This window comes from Protomyctophum parallelum (assembly GCF_964188405.1).
Source record: "Protomyctophum parallelum genome assembly, chromosome: 4".
Classification (NCBI taxonomy): Eukaryota; Metazoa; Chordata; class Actinopteri; order Myctophiformes; family Myctophidae; genus Protomyctophum; species Protomyctophum parallelum.
In genome coordinates, this window is record NC_139700.1 from 20221140 (window position 1) to 20248797 (window position 27658).

The 27658-nt window shown below is 41.4% G+C and overlaps 2 protein-coding genes across 6 annotated transcripts; one reads left to right on the forward strand and one right to left on the reverse strand.

Moving 5' to 3' along the window:
* The first annotated feature begins 6974 nt into the window (after positions 1-6974).
* tspan3a (tetraspanin 3a) lies at positions 6975-17008 on the forward strand. Its single transcript, XM_083763399.1, has 7 exons — positions 6975-7156; positions 7793-7984; positions 8330-8404; positions 8664-8765; positions 8909-9061; positions 9273-9356; positions 16185-17008. Exons 1-7 carry the CDS (start codon positions 7094-7096, stop codon positions 16275-16277), a joined length of 762 nt encoding a protein of 253 aa, XP_083619525.1. The 5' UTR covers positions 6975-7093; the 3' UTR covers positions 16278-17008.
* A 150-nt stretch (positions 17009-17158) lies between these two features.
* Positions 17159-26323, reverse strand: pstpip1a (proline-serine-threonine phosphatase interacting protein 1a). Of its 5 annotated transcripts, none has more exons than XM_083763397.1 (15): positions 25978-26323; positions 24816-24916; positions 24638-24712; positions 23736-23770; positions 23470-23576; positions 23220-23282; positions 22229-22333; positions 21669-21714; positions 21065-21144; positions 19534-19632; positions 19340-19436; positions 18994-19081; positions 18820-18884; positions 18484-18584; positions 17159-18273 (listed from the first exon to the last, which is right to left on the reverse strand). In XM_083763397.1, exons 1-15 carry the CDS (start codon positions 26005-26007, stop codon positions 18142-18144), a joined length of 1224 nt encoding a protein of 407 aa, XP_083619523.1. In that variant the 5' UTR covers positions 26008-26323; the 3' UTR covers positions 17159-18141. The 5 variants fall into 5 exon arrangements, with proteins under 5 accessions (XP_083619523.1, XP_083619522.1, XP_083619521.1 ...); XM_083763396.1 differs by having other exon boundaries at positions 21053-21144; XM_083763395.1 differs by lacking the exon at positions 24816-24916.
* Between the last annotated feature and the right edge of the window lie 1335 nt (positions 26324-27658).

Here is a 27658-nt window from a genome sequence, read left to right on the forward strand (position 1 = left end):
TGACCATCCCAAGTGACGCTCAGTTCTTTTCTCGCATCTCGGTTCCTCAGGTGGAAGCTGCATAGTTGGGTTTGTGTGTCTTTCTTTTTCTGTCTTTCTTTCTTAGGACGGAGATCAAGGTAGACGCCATAGGAAGGCTCAACACTAGCCGATGCCCCTAGAGATCCATCCCAAAGCTTCCCTCAGGGAGCACAGCAAGCCAGCTAGCCAGCAAGCCTGCCCAGTCAGCCAACGCAGCCAGTCAGCTCCGCCAGTCAGCCAGTGTAGAAAGTCAGGCTGCCAAGCCAGAGCATATCAGCCCTTGCAGTCAGCCATTGCAGCCATACCAGCCTTGCTCAGTCAGCTCAGCCAGGCCTCTCTTGAGGCCTGGCTCTCTGTCTGCCTGGCCCGGTCTGCCCTGCCCTGCCTTGCAGCAACAGAACCAGCCTTTCTGGAAAGCCAGCCAGCTCAGAATGCGAGCTGAGCAAGCCAGTGCAGCAGCAAGCCCAGACTAGGTTACCGCAGCCTTACTGTGCAGCCACAGCCACTCAGTCTAGACCAGCAGGAGCTGGCCAGGCTCCAACCCTTGCAGCGCAGCCTTAGGCCGGACAGTCCCCCTGCCTGCACTTTGTTGCCTTCCTGGCCTGTCTGCCTGCCTAGGCGCCTCGGTCTTCCTGTCTGTCTGCCTTGGCCTGCCAGTCTGAAACTGGTTTAGACTAACTGCGTGCTTGCCAGCTGCGCTGGCTTGCTGAGCTCGTATTCTGAGCTGGCTGGCTTGCCAGCAAGGCTGGTTCTGTTGCTGCAAGGCAGGGCGGGGCAGACCGGGCCAGGCAGACAGAGAGCCAGGCCTCGAGAGAGGCCTGGCTGAGCTGACTGAGCAAGGCTGGTATGGCTACAATGGTTGACTGCAAGGGCTGATGTGCGCTGGCTTGGCAGCCTGACTTTCTACACTGGCTGACTGGCGGAGCTGGCTGGCTGCGTTGGCTGACTGGGCGGGCTTGCTGGCTAGCTGGCTTGCTGGACTCCCTGAGGGAAGCTTTGGGATGGATCTCTAGGGGCATCGGCTTGTGTTGAGCCTTCCAACGGCGTCTACCTTGATCTTCGTCCTAAGAAAGAAAGACAGAAAAAGAAACACACACACAAACTCAACTATGCAGCTTCCACATGAGGAAGGCAGGCAGGCACGCAGGCAGGCACAAGCTGCCTGCGTGCTTGCTTCGCCCTCCAGTTGCTGCTCCAGTTATTTGTTTTCCCTCAAACCCATCCTCAATGTGTTGGGTGAGGTTGAGCTCTGTCCAGCACAGGACGGGACGGAAACCAGCTTGGTCTTTAGTCAGCTTGGTGTCTATGAGTGGTATGAGGCGTTGGAGTAGCAGCCTCTCTTGTAGGTGATGCAGAGGAGGGAAATGGGTCGGTAGCTCTTTGAGGATGATGGGTCTTTGCCAGGTTTGGGGATTGCAACCACTTTGGCTTTTCTCCAGACAGAAGGGATGGTTTTCTGTGCCATGCATGTGTTCAGCATCCCCACGAGCCAGGTCTTTGCGTTAGGTTCCAGGTGCTGTATAATTTCTGCCAGTATGTCATCAATCCCTGCTGCTTTTCCGGGTTTCAACTTTCCCATTGCAGTTTTGAGTTCTTCTAGGTCGAAGGGTTTGGTTTGAGGGCTGGCTGATTGTGGTTGGTCTGATACCACTGTGCGATGGTATTCTCCTGTGGGTCGTGGCGGTGTTGGTTACGACTGTTGGCCACCAGTTGTGATGCAACAGAGTTCGCTGTGACCGTTGTGAATTATGGGTGGCTCCCTGAGGTCCTTGATCGCCATTGGGTCCAACAGTGGTCATTGAAGCGTGCACACACATGCACACATGCACCTACACACACAGGGGCACATGCGTATGCACACCTGGACCTTTAAATGAACAACAACACAAAAACTAAGGCACTGGTGTCGGACTTCTGGTTTACCGGAACGGGGTTCAACTCCCTGCAGTGCCCTGCTCAATGTGTTGTATTTCATTCATTGGTCCATGGTCTCAGGTCATTGAGCGGCACGCTATAGTGTGCGATTCTTCATCATTGTTGAGGATTTTTTAAAGGTGAAAATCAAGGAAAAGCAAAAGGCTATAGTCCATGGTCACGGACCGCATACTGGTCAAGGTCATTTATACTGGTGAAGATCATTTACTAGTCTTCTAAAGGTCATTTATACTGGTGAAGATCATTTACTAGTCTTCTAAAGGTCATTTATACTGGTCAAGGTCATTTACTAGTCTCATGAAGGTAATTTATACTGGTCAGTCATATACTGGTCACGGTCATTTATACTGGTCAAGGTCATTTGTACTTGTCAAGGTCATTTATACTGGTCAAGGTCATTTACTAGTCTTATTGAAGGTCATTTATACTGCTCAAGGTTATTGATCAATATCAATGACCTTGATGACCCCAAGGTCATTAAGTGGCATGCTATAGTGCGCGATTCTTCATCATTGTTCACGATTTGAAAAAAGGTTAAATCGCGGAAAAGCGAAAGGCTATAGTCCATAGTCTCGGAGGGCATACAAAAATGTGTGGTGCTATACAGGCCGTTCTGGAAAATTTGGGACAGAGGTTCATCGTTGGCATCCAGGGAGTGTGTGTGCAAAATTTGGCATCGACCGGGTTAATGGTGCTGGAGATTAGCTGTTAACAAACTGACGGACACACACACACACACACACTCACTCAGAGTGCAAAACATACTCTATCCCCATGGCTTTGGCCTGGTGCCATACCGTTATTAATTATTGCCTACAATGTCAATTGTGAAATTACTTTACCGTTGCAATGCAAAATTTACATTTCAACGAATGGACCTCGTAAAACAAAACAAAAACCAAGGCACTGGTTGTGGTACTTCTGGTTTACCGGAATGGGGTTCAACTCCCTGCAGTGCTCTGCTCAATTTGTTGTATTTACATGGTTCATTTTTATTTTCTGCTCATTGTGTTGCCTTTTCATAGATGATAACCCCCAGGTTCTTTAATGTGTTTGCACTCCCTACAGTTAGGTTACCAAGTCTATTTATTTATTATTTCTGTTCACTAGAACTAGAACCAATTACCAAAGTAGGCTTTCTAATGACACAACTCGCCTTTGTTTTTATGTGTAGCAAAAACGTTCTTTTTATTTACGCCAAAGAGTAGAGGCTGGTCTGCATTCATGCGAGCGGGGAAGTTTAGAGTAACATAGCTCTAAATGAAACGCATTAGAGCTATGGACCAGAGCTAGTAGTCATAGCACTTCATGGTATATGCATAGTTTATATAGTTTCATTATAGATATATTAAACAGAGAGGACTGGAGTCAATTGGGTTATATTATGTTTAACACTAATTTGAAGCTGTCAAAATCTGACAGACTTCTGGCGGCCATGGCCACGCCCACCTTTTGGTAACGCCCACTTTCGGCCAAGCCCACAAAAAGGACCCCCCATGTCATTTGCCAGGCAGGCTCCACTCTCAGACAGATATTTGGCTCCGTCTTATGAGCTAATTTAGAACTTCCTGTCTGAGAGCTAGCTAATTTAAGACATCCGGTTGCCTTCAGAATAAAATAAGGTTATTTAATTCGTTAATTAAATAATTGTCAATGCCCCAAGGCACAGCACTTTTTTGAGCGTTGACCTCAGTAGAAGGTCTGCTGCCGTGAATTTTACACCTCTCCCACTTAGCGGAGAGTGGGGTGTGGTACAGGACATCTCCCCGAACGCGTGGGTATACTGCATCTACAAGTAGTACAAGATAAATTGAAACCATTGACACCTACTTCGATGGTTCAGTTGTCATCTATGCCGGGGAATTTAGCAGCTCTCATTCAAGCGTTTTTTCAAAATCCAGGTCACACATTTGATTGCAAAACAATCTGTGGTGTCACTCAACAACTAGTGAATAGCATCTTACTTGGCCTTAGGAATGCACAATGACCCATTAGATTTTATACACAAACTAGTAGTTTGGTTGAGTATGTGTGGTGTCCACACAGTTGTTCAAGCAAAACATACAGACATCTGTACATTCTGTGCCTGGACAGTTGAAAGCAATTAACAGAACAATAACGGAGGACAATTTGGAAGAAGATGATGATGATGTGGTTTTATGCAATGAAAGTCTAAATGACAATATGTGTGAAGCTATACCATTACCAATTCTAACATTTCTACAACAGACATCTGCTATCAAAAAATGTCACACACGGCTTGAAGAAGCAGCAGCGCAGGACTCAACATTTAGACGGAAACTTGAGAAATTCAATCTAGCCAACACATCAGTGTCATTAGTGTCTCAGAAATGTTCTAGGACAGAAGTATGCACCATATTAAATAGATTTGTAGAATACACACTTCGGTCTCCTTTCCTTGGAGATGACCTGCTTTGCCTGAAAAGTCTTAGTCTGTATAGTTGTACTCAATGTGGTGACAAGGCCTTACCATCTACAAAGAACATGTCACAATTCATAGTGCAGCCACTTGACGTGTCACAAAAGGCATCTTAGACACTATTGCACAAATATTACCTGCTCAATCTGAACAATGTGAAACATGTCAGCAGGAAAAGAGCTTATCAACATATGAAGTAATTAACAGCCCACAGACCTTACTTCTCCTGTTAAGAGCTGGCACAAAAATTCCAAAAACGTTCAATTTATCCTGTCTGTACCACCAAAATGAGTATGCTTTGACCAGTATGTGTGTATTTTTCGACAGGCCACCATATGCGTCATTGTACATCCTTAAAGATCATAAATGGCATATCTGAACAAATGAATCGAATGACACAGCAGGCTATACCTTTGAGCTGATGCAAAGAACATCCGCTCGACAGCACACAAAGACAGTAGTCACAAGTAGTTTCTATGTCGTGTCATACGAGAAAATAAACAGTCGAGAAATAATCAAGTTTCGTCAGGACAAACAAATGCATAAATGCACAGACAGATGCAATCAACGCACACAAGTGACACCCATTCCAAAGCTAGAGGTAACTCCTTGACCTGACTTAGCTTGCGTAGAGAAAGTGATTTCATGTCAATGCCCCAAGGCACAGCACTTTTTTGAGCGTTGACCCCAGTAGAAGGTCTGCTGCTGTGAATTTTACACCTCTCTCTCTTTTTCTTTTTTTTTAAGATATTTTTTTTGCGGCTTACGCCTTTATTGATTTTTTAAGGGATAGAAAGTAGGCTGACAGGAAACGGGAGAGAGATGGGGGGATGACATGCGGTAAAGGCCGTGTCGGGTCCGGGAGTCGAACCCGCGGCACACCGCGACTGGATCACCAGTCCGGTGCCCAGACCGTTACGCTACGGCCTGGGCCACACCTCTCTCTCTTAGCGGAGAGTGGGGTGTGGTAGAGGACATCTCCCCGAACACGTGGGTATGTCCAGATAGTTGCCTCGCGGAGGCCTCTTTGTCCAGTGTCCATTCTGGGTCCGGAAACGGTACTTTTTGTCAGCATTGACCCCAGTAGAAGGTCTGCTGCTGTGAATTTTACACCTCTCCCGCTTAGCGGAGAGTGGGGTGTGGTACAGGACATCTCCCCGAACGCGTGGGTATGTCCAGATAGTTGCCTCGCGGAGCCGTCTTTTGTCCAGTGTCCATTCTGGGTCCGGAAACGGTACTTTTTGTCAGCCTTGACCCCAGTAGAAGGTCTGCTGCTGTGAATTTTACACCTCTCCCGCTTAGCGGAGAGTGTGGTGTGGTAGAGGACATCTCCCCGAACGTGTGGGTATGTCCAGATAGTTGCCTCGCGGAGGCCTCTTTGTCCAGTGTCCATTCTGGGTCCGGAAACGGTACTTTTTGTCAGCATTGACCCCAGTAGAAGGTCTGCTGCTGTGAATTTTACACCTCTCCCGCTTAGCGGAGAGTGTGGTGTGGTAGAGGACATCTCCCCGAACGTGTGGGTATGTCCAGATAGTTGCCTCGCGGAGGCCTCTTTGTCCAGTGTCCATTCTGGGTCCGGAAACGGTACTTTTTGTCAGCATTGACCCCAGTAGAAGGTCTGCTGCTGTGAATTTTACACCTCTCCCGCTTAGCGGAGAGTGTGGTGTGGTAGAGGACATCTCCCCGAACGTGTGGGTATGTCCAGATAGTTGCCTCGCGGAGGCCTCTTTGTCCAGTGTCCATTCTGGGTCCGGAAACGGTACTTTTTTCAGCGTTGACCACAGTAGAAGGTCTGCTGCTGTGAATTTTACACCTCTCCCGCTTAGCGGAGAGTGGGGTGTGGTACAGGACATCTCCCCGAACGCGTGGGTATGTCCAGATAGTTGCCTCGCTGAGCCGTCTTTTGTCCAGTGTCCATTCTGGGTCCGGAAACGGTACTTTTTGTCAGCCTTGACCCCAGTAGAAGGTCTGCTACTGTGAATTTTACACCTCTCCCGCTTAGCGGAGAGTGGGGTGTGGTATAGGACATCTCCCCGAACGCGTGGGTATGTCCAGATAGTTGCCTTGCGGAGCCGTCTTTTGTCCAGTGTCCACTTTATAAAGTCCATGCACTCCAGTGAATAGCATTTATCCATTTAGATAACTTTATTATTATTATTATAATGATTTAATTACTTATTTTTACACAGAAACATAATGTGTGTCTTATAGCATCATATAGCATCATTTAAATGCTTAATTTGTAGTTTTAATGTGCAAATTAAACTTTTTTTCAATACTCTAGAGGGTACTCTTATTTTGAAGAGATCGTCCACCGGAAGCCTTAAATCTGTTCATTAGATCTGTTCACTAGACGCTGCCCTAGATGAGCTCACTAGAGGCTGCCTTTTCATTCTCATTTAACCAGTGTGATCCGGTCTAGATCTCCGCCTTTCGTATCCGATCATTTGCACCATGATTTGCACACTCACATACATGTACGTGTTTCCGTATCTTGTAGAACGAGACCGGATCAACAACCTTGCAAAGCGACTTGATCCACCGAGTACCGCGGTGCGGCTGCGCAGCCTCCACGGGAAAACATTCAGAGGGGTCGGTCGGGGTATCGGGATGTCAGTGGGCCAGGACAATATGTCTGCATAGAAGAAAAGCCTTTTAACTTTCATAGCAATACCGGATTCCTTCTCAGTATCAGACATGGGGCAGTGCGGCATAACGTCGTCAAAGACGGTGTTGGTCTTTCTAAATCTGATATTTTGGGTAAGTTTGACCGTTTACCTTTTGACTCTTGGACGTGCGTCACAGAAATAGCTAGCCAGTAGCCGCAAGCTAATGTCAATGCGTAGCCTAGTTGTGAGAACTGGCCAAGGGGATTATGTTTAAAAACAAACTTCAGAGACAGGTTAAGATTGGATGTGAAACATTGCATGGATAGCATCACATTCAAGATTTATATACTTAACATTTCACAAACATCGTAACAATGTGGCGTTACATCAATGATCAATCGATGAGTGACTTTGACTTATCACGCACATTTTGTTTAGTTTAGTTTTATTTCTTTTATTAATAAAAACCGTAGTTTGTTCGATGTTCATAGTGTAGTGTAGGCGCTTGGATGACGCAGTGTTGTGATGCGCCAGTGTTCAGGCAAAAGCCAACGATCCTCGAGCCTACAATAGTCCTAGTAATATGCAAATATGGTAACAAATAAGATACGTGTGTGTGTGTATAATAAATGCCGTTTGCACATAAACAAAAACAAACATGCATAAAGATTTATCTGCACTTGTTATTGTTAGCAGTCAGTACAATGAGACTAGTGCATGCCACTTTTTACTTAGTCCTATGAAGTTTTGGCAAATGGCAATAGTGTGCTGCCTTCTCAACCCACAGGCAGCAGCTGGTATTTTATGCTATGTTGGCGCCTATGTGTTCATCACATATGATGACTATGACCACTTCTTTGAGGATGTGTATACCTTTATCCCTGCTGTGACCATCATCGCTGTCGGAGCCCTCTTGTTCATTATTGGACTTATTGGATGCTGTGCTACAGTACGGGAGAGCTACTGTGGACTTGCAACGGTCAGTGAATATTCAGTGTTGCAAATGTTTTTGTTTTACTATTATATAATGAGACATTTTTCAGCTTTTTATAATGAGGATTACTAATAATAATAATAATAGAAATAATTGGGCCACTATGCCACACTCTTTTTATTTATTTCTAATCACAATTGTAATTGGTCATTCTATGTAAATTCGATGGACAACTCCTGACACAAGGGCAGCAACTAAAACAAAACTGCAATTAGATGAACAGAAAACGTAGCCCCTGCATCTCACCTTTGATGATTAGTTTGACAAATAAATCCCTTCCTTGAGTGCAACTTATCTAATACTCTTGTCTAAATATAATATCATCCACAGTTTGTGATCATCCTTCTGCTGGTGTTCATGACGGAAGTGGCTGTGGTGGTTCTTGGATATATTTACAGAGCAAAGGTCAGTCAAATCAAAACATCATTATTCAAGTGATTTAATCTTTAATTTCTGTTTGACCTCATTACACTGTGTAATCAGTCAACACCTTTCAGATGTGCTGCAAGGAGCAAACTGCTTTTTGGAACATTCTATCAATTGTAAAATAATGCAATCTGTTTTATCTGATAGTATTTATTTGTAATAAATAAGGACATGGGGCTATTGACTGTACAGTTTCAGTTTAGTAAAAAATATCAGCACTCTCCCTGATTGTTGGCAGGTTGAAGATGAGGTTAACGGTTCCATCCGGAACGTGTATGACGAGTACAATGGCACCAACAGTGATGCCCCAAGCCGTGCCATCGACTATGTGCAGAGACAGGTGAGATCCCAATGTTGTGGAATGAAGACCTAGGCCACAAAATTATATTTTCCCTGTGAACTTGTTTGATAGAATTGTACTGTTGGAACAAAATTACTGCCAAGAAAACTAATCTTGTAATCTTTTCACGGTTACTCCCACAGCTTCAGTGCTGCGGAATCCACAATTACTCGGATTGGATGTACACTCGCTGGTTTAATGAAACTAAAAACAACAGCGTCCCCATTAGCTGCTGCAAAAGTAATACAGAAGCCTGCACTGGATCCCTTGCTCATACTGAAGACCTCTACCCGGAGGTAAAACATTTAATTAGAAACCTTGCATGCACTTCCAAATGAAATGTCCAGGTGCAGGGCAATTACAGATGTGCAAAATTTTAAAAGAAATAGACTCTGCACTCTGGACTAAAGCTCCTCATTCGACTTGTTTATGGGAGAAACGTTACTGCATACATGTGTATCTTTATTATTGATTGATTGTTGAATAAAATACATTTTTCATCTTTAGGGATGTGAAGTTCTAGTTGTGAAGAAACTAAAAGAGATCATGATGTATGTCATCTGGGCTGCACTAACATTTGCTGCAATTCAGGTAATTATACTTGTTGATTGGCTAGTTTCATATCATATGAACAAAAAGGTAATTGGAATTTACGGTTAACATGATCTAGCAGTGACTTAGGACTTGTGGATATGAACTGTCTTATTCCCCCACCATGCCCTTTGAGATAAAAAGGTATTTAGATTTGCCGGCCCTTTGGTCTTGCCTTTTATTTGAACACAGTCAACTGTCAATTCAGCTGAATCACTGTGGATCTAAGCCTTTTGAGTCATATAGTACATAAACCATCTGTCTCTTAGTTCAGAAGACAGACTAGCCTTATTACATGAACATTTTCTGATTGGCCATTCCAATGTATTTATTTGTACCACCAAAATCCGTTGTTGGTGTATCATTGCCACAGTGCATATGCACACAGGTGGAGTTAATACTCTGCATTTACCAATCGTAATTATTACTAGCACTGAGTTGATGCCATTAATAAGCCTGCTCCCTGGGTTGAGAGCTACTTTCAAAATGCAAAGGCTCAACAAGATCTACTCACCTAAAGAATTATTAAACCATTGCTGAAAATAGTTTAAATATGCATGAGGTGGCTTTGGAATAGCAGAGCTGTTGTTAAATAATTATAGACCATTGTACATGGAATGGGAAATGGAGGGAGAGAAATGGAATACCGGTAGGTATTACATTTGTAATGCTACCGACCTTTGTGCACAGCAACACTCTTGAAAACAAAAGATTGCGTTGTGGGTTTGAGCTGAAAGGCCCTTTTTGATATCAATCAAGTCACCTCAATTCAAGTGGTAGATGCCAAAAATATCTATCTATTCTTTATATTTCAATTAAATATTCTTTAGGGGCATGTCATGTGATCTACCTGCACAGCCTATGTGATCTACTGGTAGATCGCGATCTACCTTTTGGGCACCTCTGAGTTAGAGGATGAGTGTCTCAGGGACACTTGACTCATACAGTAGAGAGCTGAAGTTCGAACCAACAGTCTGGTTCCCAGACAGCCTTTCTACCTCCAATGAGTCGGTCGGTGCTAGCTTGCCACCATTGGTGTGTGAATGTGGGAAGTGAGGAGGCTGGCGTTGACTGTTCGCCTGTATGAATGAACGAACCATTGTAAAGCCCTTTGAGCACTTGGAAAAGCGCTATAAAAATGCAATTCATTATTATTATTACCCGGTACACACTCAGCTATGTTTTTCTAATTTTGAAAAATGCTTGGTGAGATGTCCTAACGTGAGTCGGATTGCTGCATATTGCTGGCAATTCGTCACTTTCAAACAAGGATATTTGAACGCTAATTAGGTCATACCCAAGCTGTTACCCAAGCAATTTCCTATAAATGCAGTCTATTCATGTCATTAGGATTGTCATGTATCATGACTGGAATTTAAAAGTTGAGGTCAAAGAATGTCATATCCTTACATCTCACTCATTCATACTTGTAACCCCTTAAAATCCATTCATTTGAATACAAAACAGGGAGCCAGCTGCAGAAGGTCTGAGAAGATGCTTTGTCCCTCAGCCTTTTTCTTTTCTTTTTTACCAGCAAGCTGGTCTATTTTCAGTCGCTGTGCTAGTAGTGATTTAGTTCGTGACATTCTCCTCATTGGCTTTCCTTTAAGCAAATTCCTTTAAGTCTGCACAATGGCATCCCATACCTGGGCGTAAGATCTCCCAGCACAGAATCCAAAATTCAGTGCCTCCGGCAAGCATTTAAATGAATACCTTCAATACGTTTGTCACACAAAGTAAAGCAAGAACTCTTAGGGCCGATTCATACTCCTATTTTACCGCTGTTTCGGCGCTGTAGTGCCAAAATGATTTCGGCTCGTCAGTAGCACCGAAGAGCCGACTTTAGGACGGTACCCGCCCCCCCGAACCTCAAATGACGTCATGAATCGGGTGACGATTACAGGCACACACAATCCAACATAAAATAACTACTAAGCTTCTAATAAAAACTGCTGAATTAAATAACATATTTAACTCCTTTGAACACTCCTGAGACATACTAGAGACATAATGAGTTTCATTCTTATTAATCTATACATTTTGATTTAATATAATCCTGACCTCGGTGCCATTGTAGCTGCAAAGTTTCTATTTCTTTCCTGTTCTTTTTTTGTCTTTGTTTCTTTAATTCCCTTTTTCCGAGTGTAGCTATCAATTGTTAAACATTTTCATGCCAATCCCTGTTAAAAGAAGGAATGCCGGCCCAGGCCGTGGCGTAACGGTCTGGGCACCTGACTGGTAATCCAGTCGCAGTGTGCCGCGGGTTCGACTCCCGAGCCCGACACGGCCTTTACTGCATGTCATCCCCCCATCTCTCTCCCGTTTCCTGTCAGCCTACTGTCTGTCCCTTCAAAAATCAATAAAAGGCGTAAGCCGCAAAAAAATATCTTTAAAAAAAAAAGAAAAAAAAAGAAGGAATGCCAGCACTCATTGAATGTCCATTGAATGTTTATTGTCGCCACCATGCCGAAGGCATGGGGAGAGAGTATGTTTTGCACTCCGTCCGTGTGTGTGTCCGTCGATGTGTGTGTCCATCCGTCTGTGTACAGCTAATCTCCGGCACCGTTAACCCGGTCGATGTGAAATTTTGCACACACTCCCTGGATGCCACGATGAACCTCTGCCCCAAATTTTCCAGAACGGCCTGTTATAGCGCCACCAGGAGGCCGACTTTTGAAAAACATTCTTTTTATATTACTACTTAATATTCTGTCCAAAAACCCCGCAAATCGTTACACACTATCTCTATAGTCATGTGTTCAAGCCAGATCTGTCCGATATTTCATATTCCATCCAATTGGCTAACATTGGCTTTCAAAGTTTGCAGGATTGACCCATTTTGAACAAAACCTCAAATCATGAACGCAGCGTGCAATTTATGTGAAATCTTTCACAGACTTTCCTACTAGGCTGAGGAATATATCCCACCCTTATCACATTGGCCTGTTATAGCGCCACCAACAGGTGGATTTTTGCTAAACACATCTTTGAAACAAAATGCCTCAAATCATCCAATTGCCAAATGGAAGCATAGGATACGATAAATTATATAGAACTATCAGAGCTTGTACACACTCTGTTCCCTGCTGTAATTCCACAGAGTTCTTGTCTGAAAACCAGGGCTGGACTCTGTCAAAAATTCAGGGCTAACATTTGGCCTAAAAACATATTAACCCATTCTGACCTGAGATCAGATTCATACGAGGTTTCCGCCGGACACACACTGGTCCTGATGAACCCATTCTGACCTGAGATCAGATTCTAAAAATGTCAGTCGCTCTTCGATTTTTCAAAAATAGCAGACCTACAAGCTCGTATCGCGCCACTCGGTGGCGCGATATGAGCTTGTAGATCTGCTATTTTTAAATAGCTAAAGCATAACATGATGCTGACACCAAAATGGGTGCCCGGTCAGAATGGGTTAAAGCAAGGGGGTGGCCCATTCATTGGGCAGCCCACTGCCCACTGGACATAACGCCAGTCCAGGCCTGTTAATCACAGAGTTTGCAAAGCAGTGCTTCGAACGATGATGTCATGATGTTCTGTTTAACTTTCAATGTGATGTGATTTACAACTTGTGCCGGCGGAAGTGTCATCCTCTTTCAAGAAAGGGGTCGAGCAGAGGAGGAAAATCCTTCTTGCTCTAGATAGATAGATAGGTAGAAAGGTGGCCAGGGGTACTTTTCTCCGACTGCGTTGTGTCATTGCCTTGCGTGGGATTGGGATTTGCCCCCAGACGGACGGATCACGTAAGGGACGGACTGGAGGGGAGACATTTCTCTCATTCTCTGTTGCTTGGTGCTTCTTGCGTCGATTACGTTGGCATGGGGGGTCAGTCAGATCAACATATGGAATGTCAGAACAGGAAGGACGGGTGGGAAAGGATCAACATATGGAATGTCAGAACCGTTCAGCTCCATATATGGCGCTCTAAGGGTTTGAGGTCAGATGTAGAGTTGCTGGCCGGCTCCATATATGCAGACCGAGGTGATGATCCAGTCTTCCCCATGTATGGTTATCATAGTACAGCGGCTAACAGCCATATTGTGAGAGAACCTTTCACTCGGTGATACAAGCGTGAAATTTGGCATGAACATGCCTCTGGGTCACCTCTTTAACTTTTTTAACCGAGCCAACGAATTCCAAAATGGCGGTCATTTTTCAAGATGGCCGCCAAATAAAAAAGGCCTTTTGTGGTGGTTCTGGACAACCGTGGGTGCGGCCGACTCGAGACGGGCACTGCACTCCCTGTGGGTGTGTGGAACGTGTGTCGAATTTGAAGTCTGTGGGGCGAACGGTTCTTGGGTTACGTGGATTACAGATGTACACACGCACACAAAAATCGTGAAATATAGAAGATCATTGGAACGGTTGTTCGCTTGGTGATACAAGCGTGAAATTTGGCATGAACATGCCTCTGGGTCACCTCTTTAACTTTTTTAACCGAACCATCCAAGAATCCAATATGGCGGTGCTATTTCAAGATGGCCGCCACATCTAAATGTTAGCCTATGTCTACATTTCTTACAAATTTTAGGAAAAATTTCACCATTATAGATAGATAGATGGATAGATTTTTTTTTTTTTTTTTATTATTATTCTTTATATATATATATATATATATATTTTTTTTTAGTTTTCATACTGAAGTGGCTAGACTTTGTGTAATGTATTATTCACATTCACAGCTGCACAATGCTGTACAAGAAAGAGATGAACGGAAACATTTGCACCTGCCAGTACAGCTTTGTTTGCAGGAGCATTTTGTTAATTCCTGGCAGCTGGCAGCAATTGGTGGAAGTGATGACCAATTCACCAACCACCTTTGTCCTTCCAGTTTCCATCCCCATTCTGCAGGACTTGGAATATCTGGCTGAGTGATAGTTGCTTGTCCCCAGACAGCTCCTGCTTGGTAGGCTGCACATTTAACGTGTTCCTTCAGGGCAGCCCTTGTTGGTGGAATGGCATTATATGGCCTCTGCTTGCGGGCAAACATATGCAGTCGTGCATCATTGACAGATGTGGCTGCACTGGATCGATCATACAGTATGACAACAAATTTCTCCAGCATTTGGAGATCATCGTCATCAATGGTTGTGGGCCAATTCGGAGAAGACAAATTTGTGGTTATGTTCGGGGGATTGCACATTGAGATGGCAGCTCTAAAGTCAATGGGGACGCTACTGAAGGACGCTGGCTGGACAGGCTGTCTTGATGAAGCAGCTGTAGCATCATCTGGTCTATAATAGTGAAATTCTTCCTAAAATTTGTAAGAAATGTAGACATAGGCTAACATTTAGATGTGGCGGCCATCTTGAGATAGCACCGCCATATTGTATTTTTGGATGGCTCGGTTAAAAAAGTTAAAGAGGTGACCCAAAGGAAGGTTCATGGCAAATGTCACGCTTGTATCACCAAATGTACAACCGTTCCAATGATCAGCTATATTGCACAAATCTTGTGTGCGTGTGTACATCTGTAATCCACGTAACCCGAGAACCGTTCGCCCCACCGATTTCAAATTTGACACACCCGTTCCAAACACCCACAGGGAGTGCAGTGCCCGGTCTCAAGTCGGCCGCACCCACGGTTGTCCAGAACCGCCACAAAAGGCCTTTTTTATTTGGCGGCCATCTTGAAAAATGACCGCCATATTGGATTTTTCGCTGGATCGGTTAAAAAAGTTAGAGGTGACCCAGAGGCATGTTCATGCCAAATTTCACGCTTGTATCACCAAGCGAACAACCGTTCCAATGATCTTCTATATTTCACGATTTTTGTGTGTGTGTACATCTGTAATCCACGTAACCCGAGAACCGTTCGCCACACCGACTTCAAATTCGACACACACGTTCCACACACCCACAGGGAGTGCAGTGCCCGGTCTCGAGTCGGCCGCACCCACGGTTGTCCAGAACCGCCACAAAAGGCCTTTTTTATTTGGCGGCCATCTTGAAAAATGACTGCCATTTTGGAATTTTCGTTGGCTCGGTTAAAAAAGTTAGAGGTGACCCAGAGGCATGTCATGCCAAATTTCACGCTTGTATCACCGAGTGAAAGATCGTTCCTATTATCTGCTGTACTATCAAGGGTTAGTTGAAGTCGGTGTCGTGAACTTCATATATGGAGGTGTGATGTGATGTCATGAGTCGTGAGTGACCATATATGGAGGTATGATGTCACGAGACGTGACCATATATGGAGGCGTGGTGTGACGCACAGAAATACAGGTTTTCATAGTACATGCGACCTACAGTCGCAATAATTATTTATGTTTAGGTTTGTTTCATTAGGTGTAATAAGGGGCTCATCTGTGCATGTATTACGGCATGTAACAGCATGTAAGTTGGCTCATTTGCAGTATTAGCTCTTAGCTGTAGATGTTTTTGTCCCAAAGACTTCCCTGTTAGCCGAGTTTTCCCCCTTTTCTCAGCTCTTATTGACTCTTGTGTGATTTAATGTTTTTGGTAGATTGGAAACTGGCTGATCGACTAGTTATTGGCTCAGTGTTGTTTAGTTGAATAAAAATAAGCTAATGGTGTTAAGTTTTACATTTGGCAAAGTGGCTTAAAATACTAGTAAAAAATGTGTTTATAAAGCCCTAGTGCTGCATTGCCATGACAATACTGTATCAGTCCATGTAAGTATAGGTTGTTTGGCAGGGGGGCATTATAGGTCTGTGTACAATAGTCCAATGGAACCTAGGATGTTTGTGTTAAGATGCCACGATTCCAATCTACATGGCGTTTTGAGAAAAATGTTATGCAGAAGTGTATACATTGGCTTAATCTTCAGCTGCCTTACAACTTGATATTCCCTGTCTCTCAGATGCTGGGGATGCTGTGTGCATGTGTGGTGCTCTGCAGGTGGAGCCGAGACCCCGCCTACGAACTACTCATCACTGGGGGAACCTACGCATAAAGGTTCCTAACAAAAACACGTTCACAGACGTGCACTAAGAGTGACTTAAACCGGTTTTGACCGAGAACATGAAGACAAACTATTTTACATACACTAACATCTTTTTTCTCCTTTTACCTTTTGTTTTTCAAAAAGCTATTGGCCAAATTATTTGGTCAATGGGGAATGAGATTTTACATGTAATCTGCTGCTGTGACTACTGTACCTAAGTTTTACCCTTTGTTTGAGGTAAGTTAGAATGTGGTCGCTGGACCTTATACTGTATAGAATATGTGGACTGGGTACTTTCCTCATATGTCAGTTTGCACTATGTCTGTGTGTATGGTTTTGCAGTATTTTATAAATATTTAAATATAGTGTAGTACTTGAGTGAAAGACCTTCCCCATGTGTAGTCTCCCCTGTATCTGAATGACTGCTATTACTACTGGTTTGAGTGTAACCAACTCTTCACAAGCAGTACGTGTTCTGTTACTGTAAACAGCAAAATAGGTGACATGAGGCCAGGTCATTTGGGCCTGGTACTTTGAAATAACATTAATTTACTCATCAGATCTTTCAGACCAAAATTTGACATGCAATCTAAAATGCTGTAGAGGTTTTGTTTGTTTATTGTTTCAGCAGCCTACTGAATGTAGTTTTAGAGGTTTGACCATATGTCGCCATAGACTCAAGAATGTAAATGAACTGTAGGGAAATTTGAAGGAAAAATTAATAAAACATGCTACTCAGACTCACATGTGTACTTGTGCTTTACTTCATTAAAGTGCTGGTATACACAACGGAGCATAGTTTAATGAACATTCAAGTTGTAGTCTCTACACCAGTGCTTCTATAAAAATAAAAATAAGTGTCAAGGACCCCCAAATTGATGTGAATGTGGCTGTGGACCCTCATCTGAAAATATTTCACGCCAGGAACCCCATAAAGAGATGTGTACGGCAGGCGTTTTGTTTAGAATGATTGGCTATTTTTGTATAGTATTAGGTTAAACTGGTTATATGCTCATTCTTTTGGGGACCCCCTTGAATCCCCTCAAGGACACCTGGGGGTCCCCGGACTGCACTTTGAGAATCACTGCTCTACACACAAAGCAAATGTCTGTTAGTTGTGGGCCTTTGTTATTGGAACAAGTGGGCTTATAGGTCCCTGTAAAAAAGGGTTAAAGTTCAGGTCTTTCCCATGAGGGTGGGGTTTGAGGGATTCACACAATGAGTCAGATGTCTTGATCCTAATCCTCTGTTGTATATTTCAACGTTATGTGCACACATGAGTGTTCAGGTTCTACTCTGCATGGTATTATATTTGGAAATTTCTATGCATTGTTATCACATAAGGCAATGTAGAGAGGATAAGAATGGAAATCCAAATGAATGGCAATACATATCATATAGCAGTGTTTTTTCACGTGCTCACTTTGACATCAGTTGATTCATACCAGTGCCTTGCTTAAACGTCAAAGAAGAACATTTATTAAAGGATTTGACTTTCAGAATGAAATGCAAGGTCAATTGTGAATATTGATGTTTCTATTTTCTAGAGGCAGAATATGAACTACTGATTAGAATATGAACTACTGTTATAACTCATACTGTCAAGAATACACTGTACAGTATGAATAACTACTTAACTGACCATGTATGACCCTTGTAGTAGTAATTCCCCGCCTCTATTTGGTATGACCAAACGATCAGTGGCAACATTTAACAAAAATAAATACATTTTCAACACTAGCAATAAATAATCAACTGCTCTTTCAACTCAAGGTAATGCAGCAGGGTGCAATATTCTACATAGAATGATAAAACCAAAAGCAAATGTGGACGAGTGTGGTTGTGTAGGGGTTTCAAAATGAGTCCGATAAGGTCATTCTTGGGCGAGGTAAGAGCCTGGCACCAGTCCAGACAGGCCATTCCCTTCTACCGTCCACCATCCATCCACACCCTGCTCAATGACCACCACAATGTCCCCAGAAGATAGAGAAAGTTCATCATCACCCTAATAAAGAAAAATAATGAGTCAAATCATAATATTTACTGATATTTTGTAATTCAATGAGATATTTATGTACAGTAATTGTCCTGAATGGTTGCTATAAACTAGGCATACATAGACAAAATAAAATACTGTAAGTCAGTAAATGGAAAATCTTTTTTGTCAGTCCTTTTTTGTGTGTGCAAAAGTAGAATAAAAAGTATAATTTCTGACCTGGGCATTGTAGTCATACATAGCTGTGTACTCCTTCTGGCTCTGTGAACAGGCTGCTGAAAATCCGGGGATGGAGGCATATACTCCATCTGATGTCTCGGCTGAATAATGTCACAGAAAGACAGACATCTAATTATAATTGATTTTCTTATAATGCCAAGCCACTGGCAGTTTACAGCATTGATACTATTATGATTGAACAGCTGCTTAATGTCAAATATTTGCTGCCTTCTGGCAGCAACTGCCATTAGTTGGACTTGTGTGCCATCTGGTGGTGAAAATAAGACAGACAAAGAATAACAATATGAGAGGAAAATGTACAATCTGGTACTATACCATTAGGCTTTGGCGGTTGCTCTGTTTTGGTGACACTCAAATGGTTCCCTAGAAGATTTGTAAACCTAGAAAACATGAAAATGATATTAATATGAAATACTAAAACAGGTCAATTGTGACACGAGAGAAAGATTACACATAAAACAGAAATATGCCACAAAAAGAAAATTTAACCTTTTCATGACTCCTCCAACAAATCTAGCACTGCCATTACTGTCATCTGTGGTTTCCCTCTTATAGTAATCTTGGAACACAATTGGAGCTAAGGAAGGACCATCAGAATTGTGTTATTTATGTGAATCTTTTTCATTGGAACAATTGTTATTTAAAACAGTCTCCAGGTCTGAAGCTCTGTCAACAAAACAGCCTGTTTCATTGTGAAACAGCATTTCTTTCTTTTTTTACGAAAGCAACCAAACTCTCTGTTTTAGCAGTAGATGAGAGTTAATACTGTATGTCCAAACCAGCAATTGTATTCAAATCCCAAACAAGGAAGGCCGCAGGGCGCCAGTCTGCCTACCTGGTGGAGCTGAACCTGTGCTTTTGATCTCAACAAAGCAGTTGTTGTCTGCAATGATGTCACACTTTTCCAGCATTCGCCTCACTTCCTCGAAACACTGAAAAAAGCATGTTGTGGTCGATTCAGAGTCTGTTACACATTGGACATGGGGTTGGGGTGTGTAACGTACTGTATAAGAACAACTGGAAGCCCACCTCATCATCTGTGACACATTGCATAGAGAAATGGTTACAGTGCACCCATAGGGCATTCCTGAGAATGTTGATGCGGTCATCTTCTTGTTGCTGAAATGCCTACAAAAACCAAATTGTATGTCAACACGGTGGGATACATAATTTAAGATTATTATGTGCAGAATAGTGGTTTCAATTAGGGCTGGGACTTTAACTGATTGATTTGCAATTTAAAAAAGCATGCATTTTGCAATTATTAGTCTTTGCAGCATCACTGGACGATCGAGTTTCAGGCGTACCGATCATACCGGTCAGCGGGTCAGCACCAACCAACACACAACAAACGCCAAGGCACGCAATGGATCGATTTACTTTGCACAGTGAGGGAAATTTAATTTAAAAAAATTGGTATGCGAGTAAACCGTTTTTTAAATTGGTGAAATATTGATATGCGATTAAACATCGAGTCCCAGCTCTAGTTATATGGCTGTTTAAACACAACATAGTATTTCAGTATAATGAAAATATAAATTGCGAGTATGTGTAAGTATTATGGTACAGAAAGAAGAACATTTTAAATACGTGCTTAGTTTAAAGCTGCACTATGGAACTTTCCTCTTCTACCCCAGATTTGAACTGTGTTTCCTGCACAAATGATGACATTTTTACATTTGAGATCATCGTGCCTGCCTGCTTGCTCAGTGGATACATTTAATCTTGACCATCAGTTGCAATATTTGTGTCAGATCCTGTGTGTAGGTGAAGGACTATTCATACTCCAGTTTTAGGTGAAGAGGTGACCACCGAAACGGTTGTTAATAAAAACAAGAGAGATCGGTGTGTTTGGAAGAGCGGTGAGTCGCTTACCACCGCGGTGGGACATCATGTTGTAGTTTTCAGTGGTCAGCTCTTCACCTAAAACTGGAGTATGAATAAGCCTTGAGACATGATGACCTATGACATATTCTAAATGTCTCAATAGAAGAGCAGGGAGACAAAATACAACCAACCCAATTGTAGAAGTTATATTGTATTGTTGACATACTCTGGACAAATTTTCATTTTATTCATTTAAAAAGGTTATACTAGTGCCGCTTTAATGGATGGAGTGAGGTGATTTTTGTATTTTTCCTGTTTGTGTTTATGAGGTGACAGTACTTCATTAGACCCCTTGTTGTGGTTGTTATGTGCAATGATGTCTTCCGTTTGTATTTATGGTTTATTTCTGGAGGCTGAAACCGTGCCAATGAAAAAACAGTGATATAGTGACATCACAATATCATCCCCTCCCCTATCCCCTTTCCCTTTATCATACAACAACAGCTGTGGGTGCGGCTTGAGTTCAGGTGGATCACCACCCATCACCACCCACCAGGCAAACCAGGCATACTTAATGAACTGGTGGGCGTGTCCACATAAAAATGAAATTTTAATAAATACTGTACTTCCTCCTTATTTAATAATAATAACCTGATGATCATGTTTAGGGTGGGAAAAAATCACGGCACTTAAAGGAAAGAATTGAAATAAAAATGTTCACGTTCAACTTTACATCACATGTGCTTGTGTGCGTAGATTCCCATTCTTGACGAATCTTGTCGAGCTGTTCGACATTTGACACATATTGGTTCTCTATATGTAAAAAAAAAAACGATTAGTGTTCTGATTATTCTTCATTCTAAGGTTCATAAGAGCATTTTACAGTTGTAACATTGTTTGCTCCATTTAATCAATTGTAAAAATATCAGTAATCTACTTAAAAATAATCAATCTTGTGGAAAGTATTTTCATTCAAAACATTTATATATGTTTTAAGTAGCAATAGCAAACAACAAGCTGATCTTAATGATTTGCATCGATTTTCAATCGATAAAATAATGTCTAAGAAAATTATCCATAGGACGGCAACAGCCCTACTCACACACATTTCCAAATAATTTGTATTGTCTATCATAGTGCATTGACTTTGAGCAAACTAGTATGTGAGCTGAAATTCTGTTTGTTCACAACCTATTTCAGGAATAGTCTATATAGAAAACGAAGTGATCATGTCCACCATGGCAAAGATCATTTTAGTTAATCCTCTGGCTTTGGCTATATATGGGAAAATCCTTGACTGTTGAGTGTTGAATGTATTATGCATTACTGATTCTTACCAGCTTCCCCTGCTGCCTCACGGCACTGTTTAGATTTGCTGTGAAACTGTGAATGAAATAAATAATGTGATTACTGCAGTAATAAATAACACAATAACTCTCCATGTGTGAGCTGGCTAGCATAACCACAAGGCCTATACACATTGTTCTAGAACAAGTAGATTACAACGCCTTGCATTACAATTAGCTGTGAGCTTGTAGATCTGCAAATTTTCATCTATAATGACATGCCCTCAAATATAAACGCCAGGTTGAATGTGGTTACGTACAAATATGTTAAATGATACAAGATTTATAGCAGCACTTCTCCTATTTTGTTGTCTTTACAATTACATTCTGAACCAGTTCACATACGGTACTGTAAATCAAATATGTTCCTCTTTGAAGATGGAGTATGGACCTATCGCATAGCACTTTAATGGTTATGTGCACCTTTGTACTTTGGTATATGCTATGTGAACTGTTTGTTCAACACTAAATAAACTTGAACCTTGACTTGCCAATATATGTTAAATCTCATTAAAAGGCAGACTCTTAGGTATAATGATGTAAGGATTTACCTTCTCAGTCTGTTTGGGGGTGGCTGTGGCCGCACCGCTCATCTTTTCAGCAGCCTGTTCGGCCTCATCAGCCTCTCTGCAACGTTGTTCGTAGGATCTTTTGGACTGGGAGGGGAATTAAACATACTGTACTGAGTGAGGCAACACCAGGACTCAAGAATCAAGTTTGTTGGTTTATTTATCACTGCTCACACAGGGCAGTTCAGAGAGACAAGCGGAGAGACAGAGACAGTATACATTTTCTCCCAAAAAGTGCATGCATCAGGTGTGGTTTTAAACATTTACAACATGCAGAAGGAGCCAATAAACATAACAGACAAATGTAGTATGGAAGTGCTAAAGATTTCATATTACTTGTCTACCTGTTGGTAGACATAAAAATAAAGTGTTGCTTGTCACTTGTCATGGTTTCACATTACTAAAGCTTATGAAGTCATGTTCCTCTTACTAGTAACCTAATGGCTTTACTAGAGCATTGTGCATGTTTCTGCATAATGATGCCTGAATTACTTTGTTACAACAAAAAGATCCACTTTATTGGCAGGGGCATGTAATGGACTTTTTAAACGATTACAGACATAAGAAAATAGGTTCACCTCTGTATAATGCATAGCCTTTCCAAAAGCCTGCGCAAAGTGTGGCATATGTGTGCAATATTATTTACAGGCATATGCAATATTGTTAAGGTGACACATTTGTGACATGTCATGCATATGCATAAGAAACAGCTCACCACTGCCATAACACATTCATTGGGTCTCTCACAGAAATTGAAATGACGCTATTTGTGAAAAGCGTGTTTTTTATTTTGATTGATTGAATACTTTATTAGTATGCTTATTACCGGTAATAACTACATGTAGTACACTCAAAGGTCATGCTAAAAGGATAAAACAAAAAGACACAGGGGCTGGTTGTCCATTGTGCCATTATCTTGTGCCTGTAATCATACTACGATCTAATAATGCAGCAGATACTGTGACATACCCACCTCCATTGTTTTCTTATACAGGGAGACCTTTGTCTTCTGGACTTTCTCCATCATAACTTCAAACTTAGAGAGAAAGTAAAAAGTTAATGTTAAAGTACATCATTAAAACAGCTACATGGGCCTGTGTAGAGTCTGTTTATGGTTAATGAACACTGAAAAGAAAATATGTCCCACATTCTCCTTTAAAACTGTAAATACAGATTAAAGATCTGAGTCACATCTGTCCTGTCATTTCCTTCTGCATTCTCACCTTTTTTCTCTGCTCTTTCTGCCTCTCTCTAAACTGCTCCGTTCTCCTCACTTCCTCCTTGAGTGTCCCAGAGAGCTGGATGTGCAGGTTCCCCATGTTCTCAATTTCTACACAACAAAGCACACACCACCATTTGCTTATCTGACACATTCAGTATGTAAATTATGGAGAACTGAGAAAAACAATACTAGCAACCATCAGATGTTGGACTTACTGTATGAAGACTTTTTTTTTAAATAAAAAGGCCTGTAATATCATATACTCACGTGATTTCAGTTCATCTATAGATGTTCTCAAAGTGCTGCAAAAACATGACCAGGATATGTTGTATTTATTTATTTATTACTAAACTTCAATATAACACTATATTCTGCATAATGTAAGTGGTCGTCATACATCTAGACAGACGTCTGAATAAAACATCTAGACTGCACAAGTTCATCATGTTATGTTCAGCAGGTTCAAGGTTTCTTTATTTTGTCTCCCAAGGGAGAAATTTGTCTTGGGCCCCAAGGACCCGCCCTGCAGCATACGCATACGCATATGCATACAGATACAATACAATACAAGACAACAAAGGCACACAGTGACAACATTAAAAAACCACCTAGTGCAAAAGAGGAAGAACGATCACCTCATAACCTTCGACCCCTACCCTGTCCGCCCTCTGCAAGGACTCTGTTAAGGAGTGTGATTGACAGAGGGACAAAGGAATGCTTGTAACTATTATATTTGCACGCATGGACCTCGTACCTGATGGCATTAGCCGATACTCAGGGTATAGTACATGGGAGGGGTCAGACACAATTTTCTTAACCTGTCCAATGGTGGCCTGCTCAAAGATGACCTGGGGGGTGATCGGAGGTGTAGACATACCCATGATCTTCCCTGCCATTTTGGCTAATCTAAGGATCTCAGATTTGTATTTTACAGTTAGGTTTCCAAACCAACTGGTGATACCATACCTTAGAATTGACTATACTAGCTCTATAGAAGATCAGCATTATGTTTCTACTTACACCAAAAAGTCTGAGCCTACGGAGAAAATGAAGGCGTTGGTGTACTTTTGCACACATGGGAGTGCCAGTTTATATCACAATCCATGTGCACTCTTAGATATTTATAGGAGATATATCGTATGACATGTTCATACGATAAAGACACTTACCTGATTTCATATATACCGCCAGCCTTGCGTGCTATTGTGACCAGTTCCTTTCCATATCTCTCCTCTGCTGATGCCCTACAGCACATGAAGCAAACCATATACAAGTAAACCAAATAAACCTTAAAACCCACAACATATTTATGAATATTCAAATGTTTCCATTAACTCAGGCCCACACCTCATTTTTAAGAGATCCTCTATGTCTTTGCCTGTACGTCGGCCATCAGAAAGTCTCTGAACTAGAGTGTCGTACCCGCAATTGCTGATGAAGTCCACTCCCTAGAAGCACAAAGTACTATAAAATGCAGTCATATTCCCCATTAGAAAGCACCATACAGTATGATGCCTATGAATTCAATGTCAAACTTTACTTTACCATTTAAATATAACAATTGATTAAGTAGGTCTAGTCCTGTATTTAGTTAATGTTTTGAATGTTTTATTTATTTATGCTACAGGTTTTTCTTTCACACCACCACTTTATGTAGTGACAGTGAGGGTAAATTGTGTTAGGAACTTTCTGGATGAATATCTCTTACACAACTTCAAATTACTCTGGATTACAAAACTCTCCACCCATTTTGAAAAACCCAGTACAACCTCATGAAATACTTTAGATTGATGCAACATTTGTGTAAACCTACACACTGGAAGTAATAATGAATAATTTGAGACGTTATTAAAGATAAACGAAAATGTACATACTCTGACTTAATTTGCAAAGGTTAAAAGATTGTGTGGGCCCTCCCATGCAAATCAACCCAGAAGCTGTGAGTGCTGCCACAAAGCAGCTTAATCAGAACACTAATCCACAAAGATGAGTGTTCTGCCAAGGCACCACAGCCTACAGCCTAAAGATCAAAGACCAACACAGTTATAATGGTCCATTTACAGGAAGCAGAATATTATGGGTGTACCACACCCATACCACATATGAGGTGTACCACATCTCTGCCATTGTTGTTTATGATAGGTGATAGCTACACAAAGAAATACATGTTTATCTTAGAAGTCCTGACCTCTATAAAAGCACATATAAGGATTCCAAAAATAAATATCAACAGGACATGTTTACTGTTTAGTCATAGTTGCAATTCTTCCTGCCCAACCATTTCAACAATTTATTTAAAGCAAATGAAAACCAGTCGACTAATAGGTATGCAACAGCTGGCTACTACAAACTGCATTGAACTACTGTAGGAGCACATACAGACTCTCCCATTTTAAATTACACTCAACTTAATGCAAATAGTTTTAATGACAAACATGCCAGTGCCAGCTCTCACTGTGACCACAGTAATTATTTATGAATTACTAGTACTACCTCTACAATAACTTACCCAAAAGGCATCTTTGAACAGTAATGCCATTTTAGGAGTATGTAAAATAAAGGTCCCTCCTTGAGAGTCCACTTGATGATAATTCCCTCTATGAAACACGTCTGGCCGGCTGGCAGTTCATACAAGTGAAACAAACTAGTGTCCATTCAGGAAGCTAGCTTTAATGCAGTTGGCTCACTCGTTTGACTTAAATGAGGAAGAACTGTAACATGTCGTCACAGACTCAGACCGCTATACAGTAAGATAACATTCATATCAGCTAGCGCTTACTATATCAATAGACAGCTAATAGATAGCTATAATTGCATCAGCCATCTTCAAACATATTCCACTATCACATAACACATTTTATGGATGACATTTTCTTGAAGCAGATCATACAATTTAATTATCTTAAACCAAACTATGAAATTCCTTAGGCATCAATCGCAGAGGCCAAATTTGCAATACAAATTTGAACATAAACAAACTAATGATCCCCTGCCATCAAAATATACAGCATTTTTTTTGTACTGATCTTTTCACAAGAAATGACAATATGACAGCTAATGAGAAAGGAAGACCATTCGAACCCTTAATTGGTCTTTGCTTAAAAGTAAGTAAAATAACTAATAAATGTTTGTTTATTTGTTGTGATCATTAGAATGTCTAGAACATGTTTTATTCATTATTGTGAAAGATATCCCCCAAATGTAAATTATTAATTTATTATTATTTTAATAATTATAATGATAATTTGCATATTTTATTTTTAACATAATTTCCTCCGATAAGTCCTAGTAGTAAAAAGTAATAGTAAGGTTGAAACCGTTTTTTTTGCAAGTAGAAATTAATCCGGGTTTTACAGGATTAAAACCTCGAAAGGCAGTTGAACACTAGGAAATTAACAGGAAGCCACAATAGAATCAGAACACCCATTTCTGAGAGTCAACAACAGTGTGTGTCTCAGTAGGTGGCTCACATGACAGGACAACAGTTTAAATGAAAGTTCAACTCTGTTCAAAGTAAGCAAGTGAAAGTGAGAAGACTTTGAGCTGCATATGTTTTGACCCGTTGAGTGGCAGTATAAGATGGCTATCTATCTCTGTATCTATCTAAGTACACTTTTCAGTTTGCAGTCTTCACACAGGCACATACACAGATCTCCATGTGGGACACCGGCTGACAGTTAAAACGGGTGCTATGACAACGTATATCATTAAGTTCCCAAGTTGCATCAGACTCATCCCGGGATCTGGACTTGATCACCCCTATGTCTCCATAATTATGGATCTGGCCTGTTCTGACATCACAACATGGGCACCGCTCTATAGTTGCTACATTTTTTAAATGAGAGAAAAGAGGCTTGCCTAGGCCATGAATCATCGCCAGTGAACTACTGAAGACTAGAAGGTCTTATGGACAGATAAATAAAACAAGAATTACTGTATATTAAAAAAAAAAAACTATAATTTATTTGTTCTATGCTTTAATTTCAGAGTGTAGCTGTCATCAAGATTTAAAGCTGCCTTCAGAATTAAAAGTTCATTTATAAATAACTACATAAGTTAAGAAGTTCATAATGTTTTTTGTTTAATGTCAATTTCATGTTTATATGTGTTTCTACTTTATTTCAATGTATATTGAGGTGAGATTTATGTTGATTGATGGACTAAAGTCACTTTAACCTCTGAGCAGTTGA

What these genes read in the sequence shown, in the direction of transcription:
- tspan3a (XM_083763399.1), top strand. Translation starts at nt 7,094, where the DNA reads ATGGGGCAGTGCGGCATAACGTCGTCAAAGACGGTGTTGGTCTTTCTA. An exon ending in TCGACTATGTGCAGAGACAG is followed by an intron (nt 8,766 to 8,908) that starts GTGAGATCCCAA and finishes TTACTCCCACAG; the next exon opens with CTTCAGTGCTGCGGAATCCA. An exon ending in TAACATTTGCTGCAATTCAG is followed by an intron (nt 9,357 to 16,184) that starts GTAATTATACTT and finishes CCTGTCTCTCAG; the next exon opens with ATGCTGGGGATGCTGTGTGC.
- pstpip1a (XM_083763394.1), bottom strand. Translation starts at nt 26,123, where the DNA reads ATGGACACTAGTTTGTTTCACTTGTATGAACTGCCAGCCGGCCAGACG. An exon ending in AGAAAGAGCAGAGAAAAAAG is followed by an intron (nt 23,283 to 23,469) that starts GTGAGAATGCAG and finishes TTTCTCTCTAAG; the next exon opens with TTTGAAGTTATGATGGAGAA. An exon ending in TGTATAAGAAAACAATGGAG is followed by an intron (nt 22,334 to 23,219) that starts GTGGGTATGTCA and finishes TTCCCCTCCCAG; the next exon opens with TCCAAAAGATCCTACGAACA.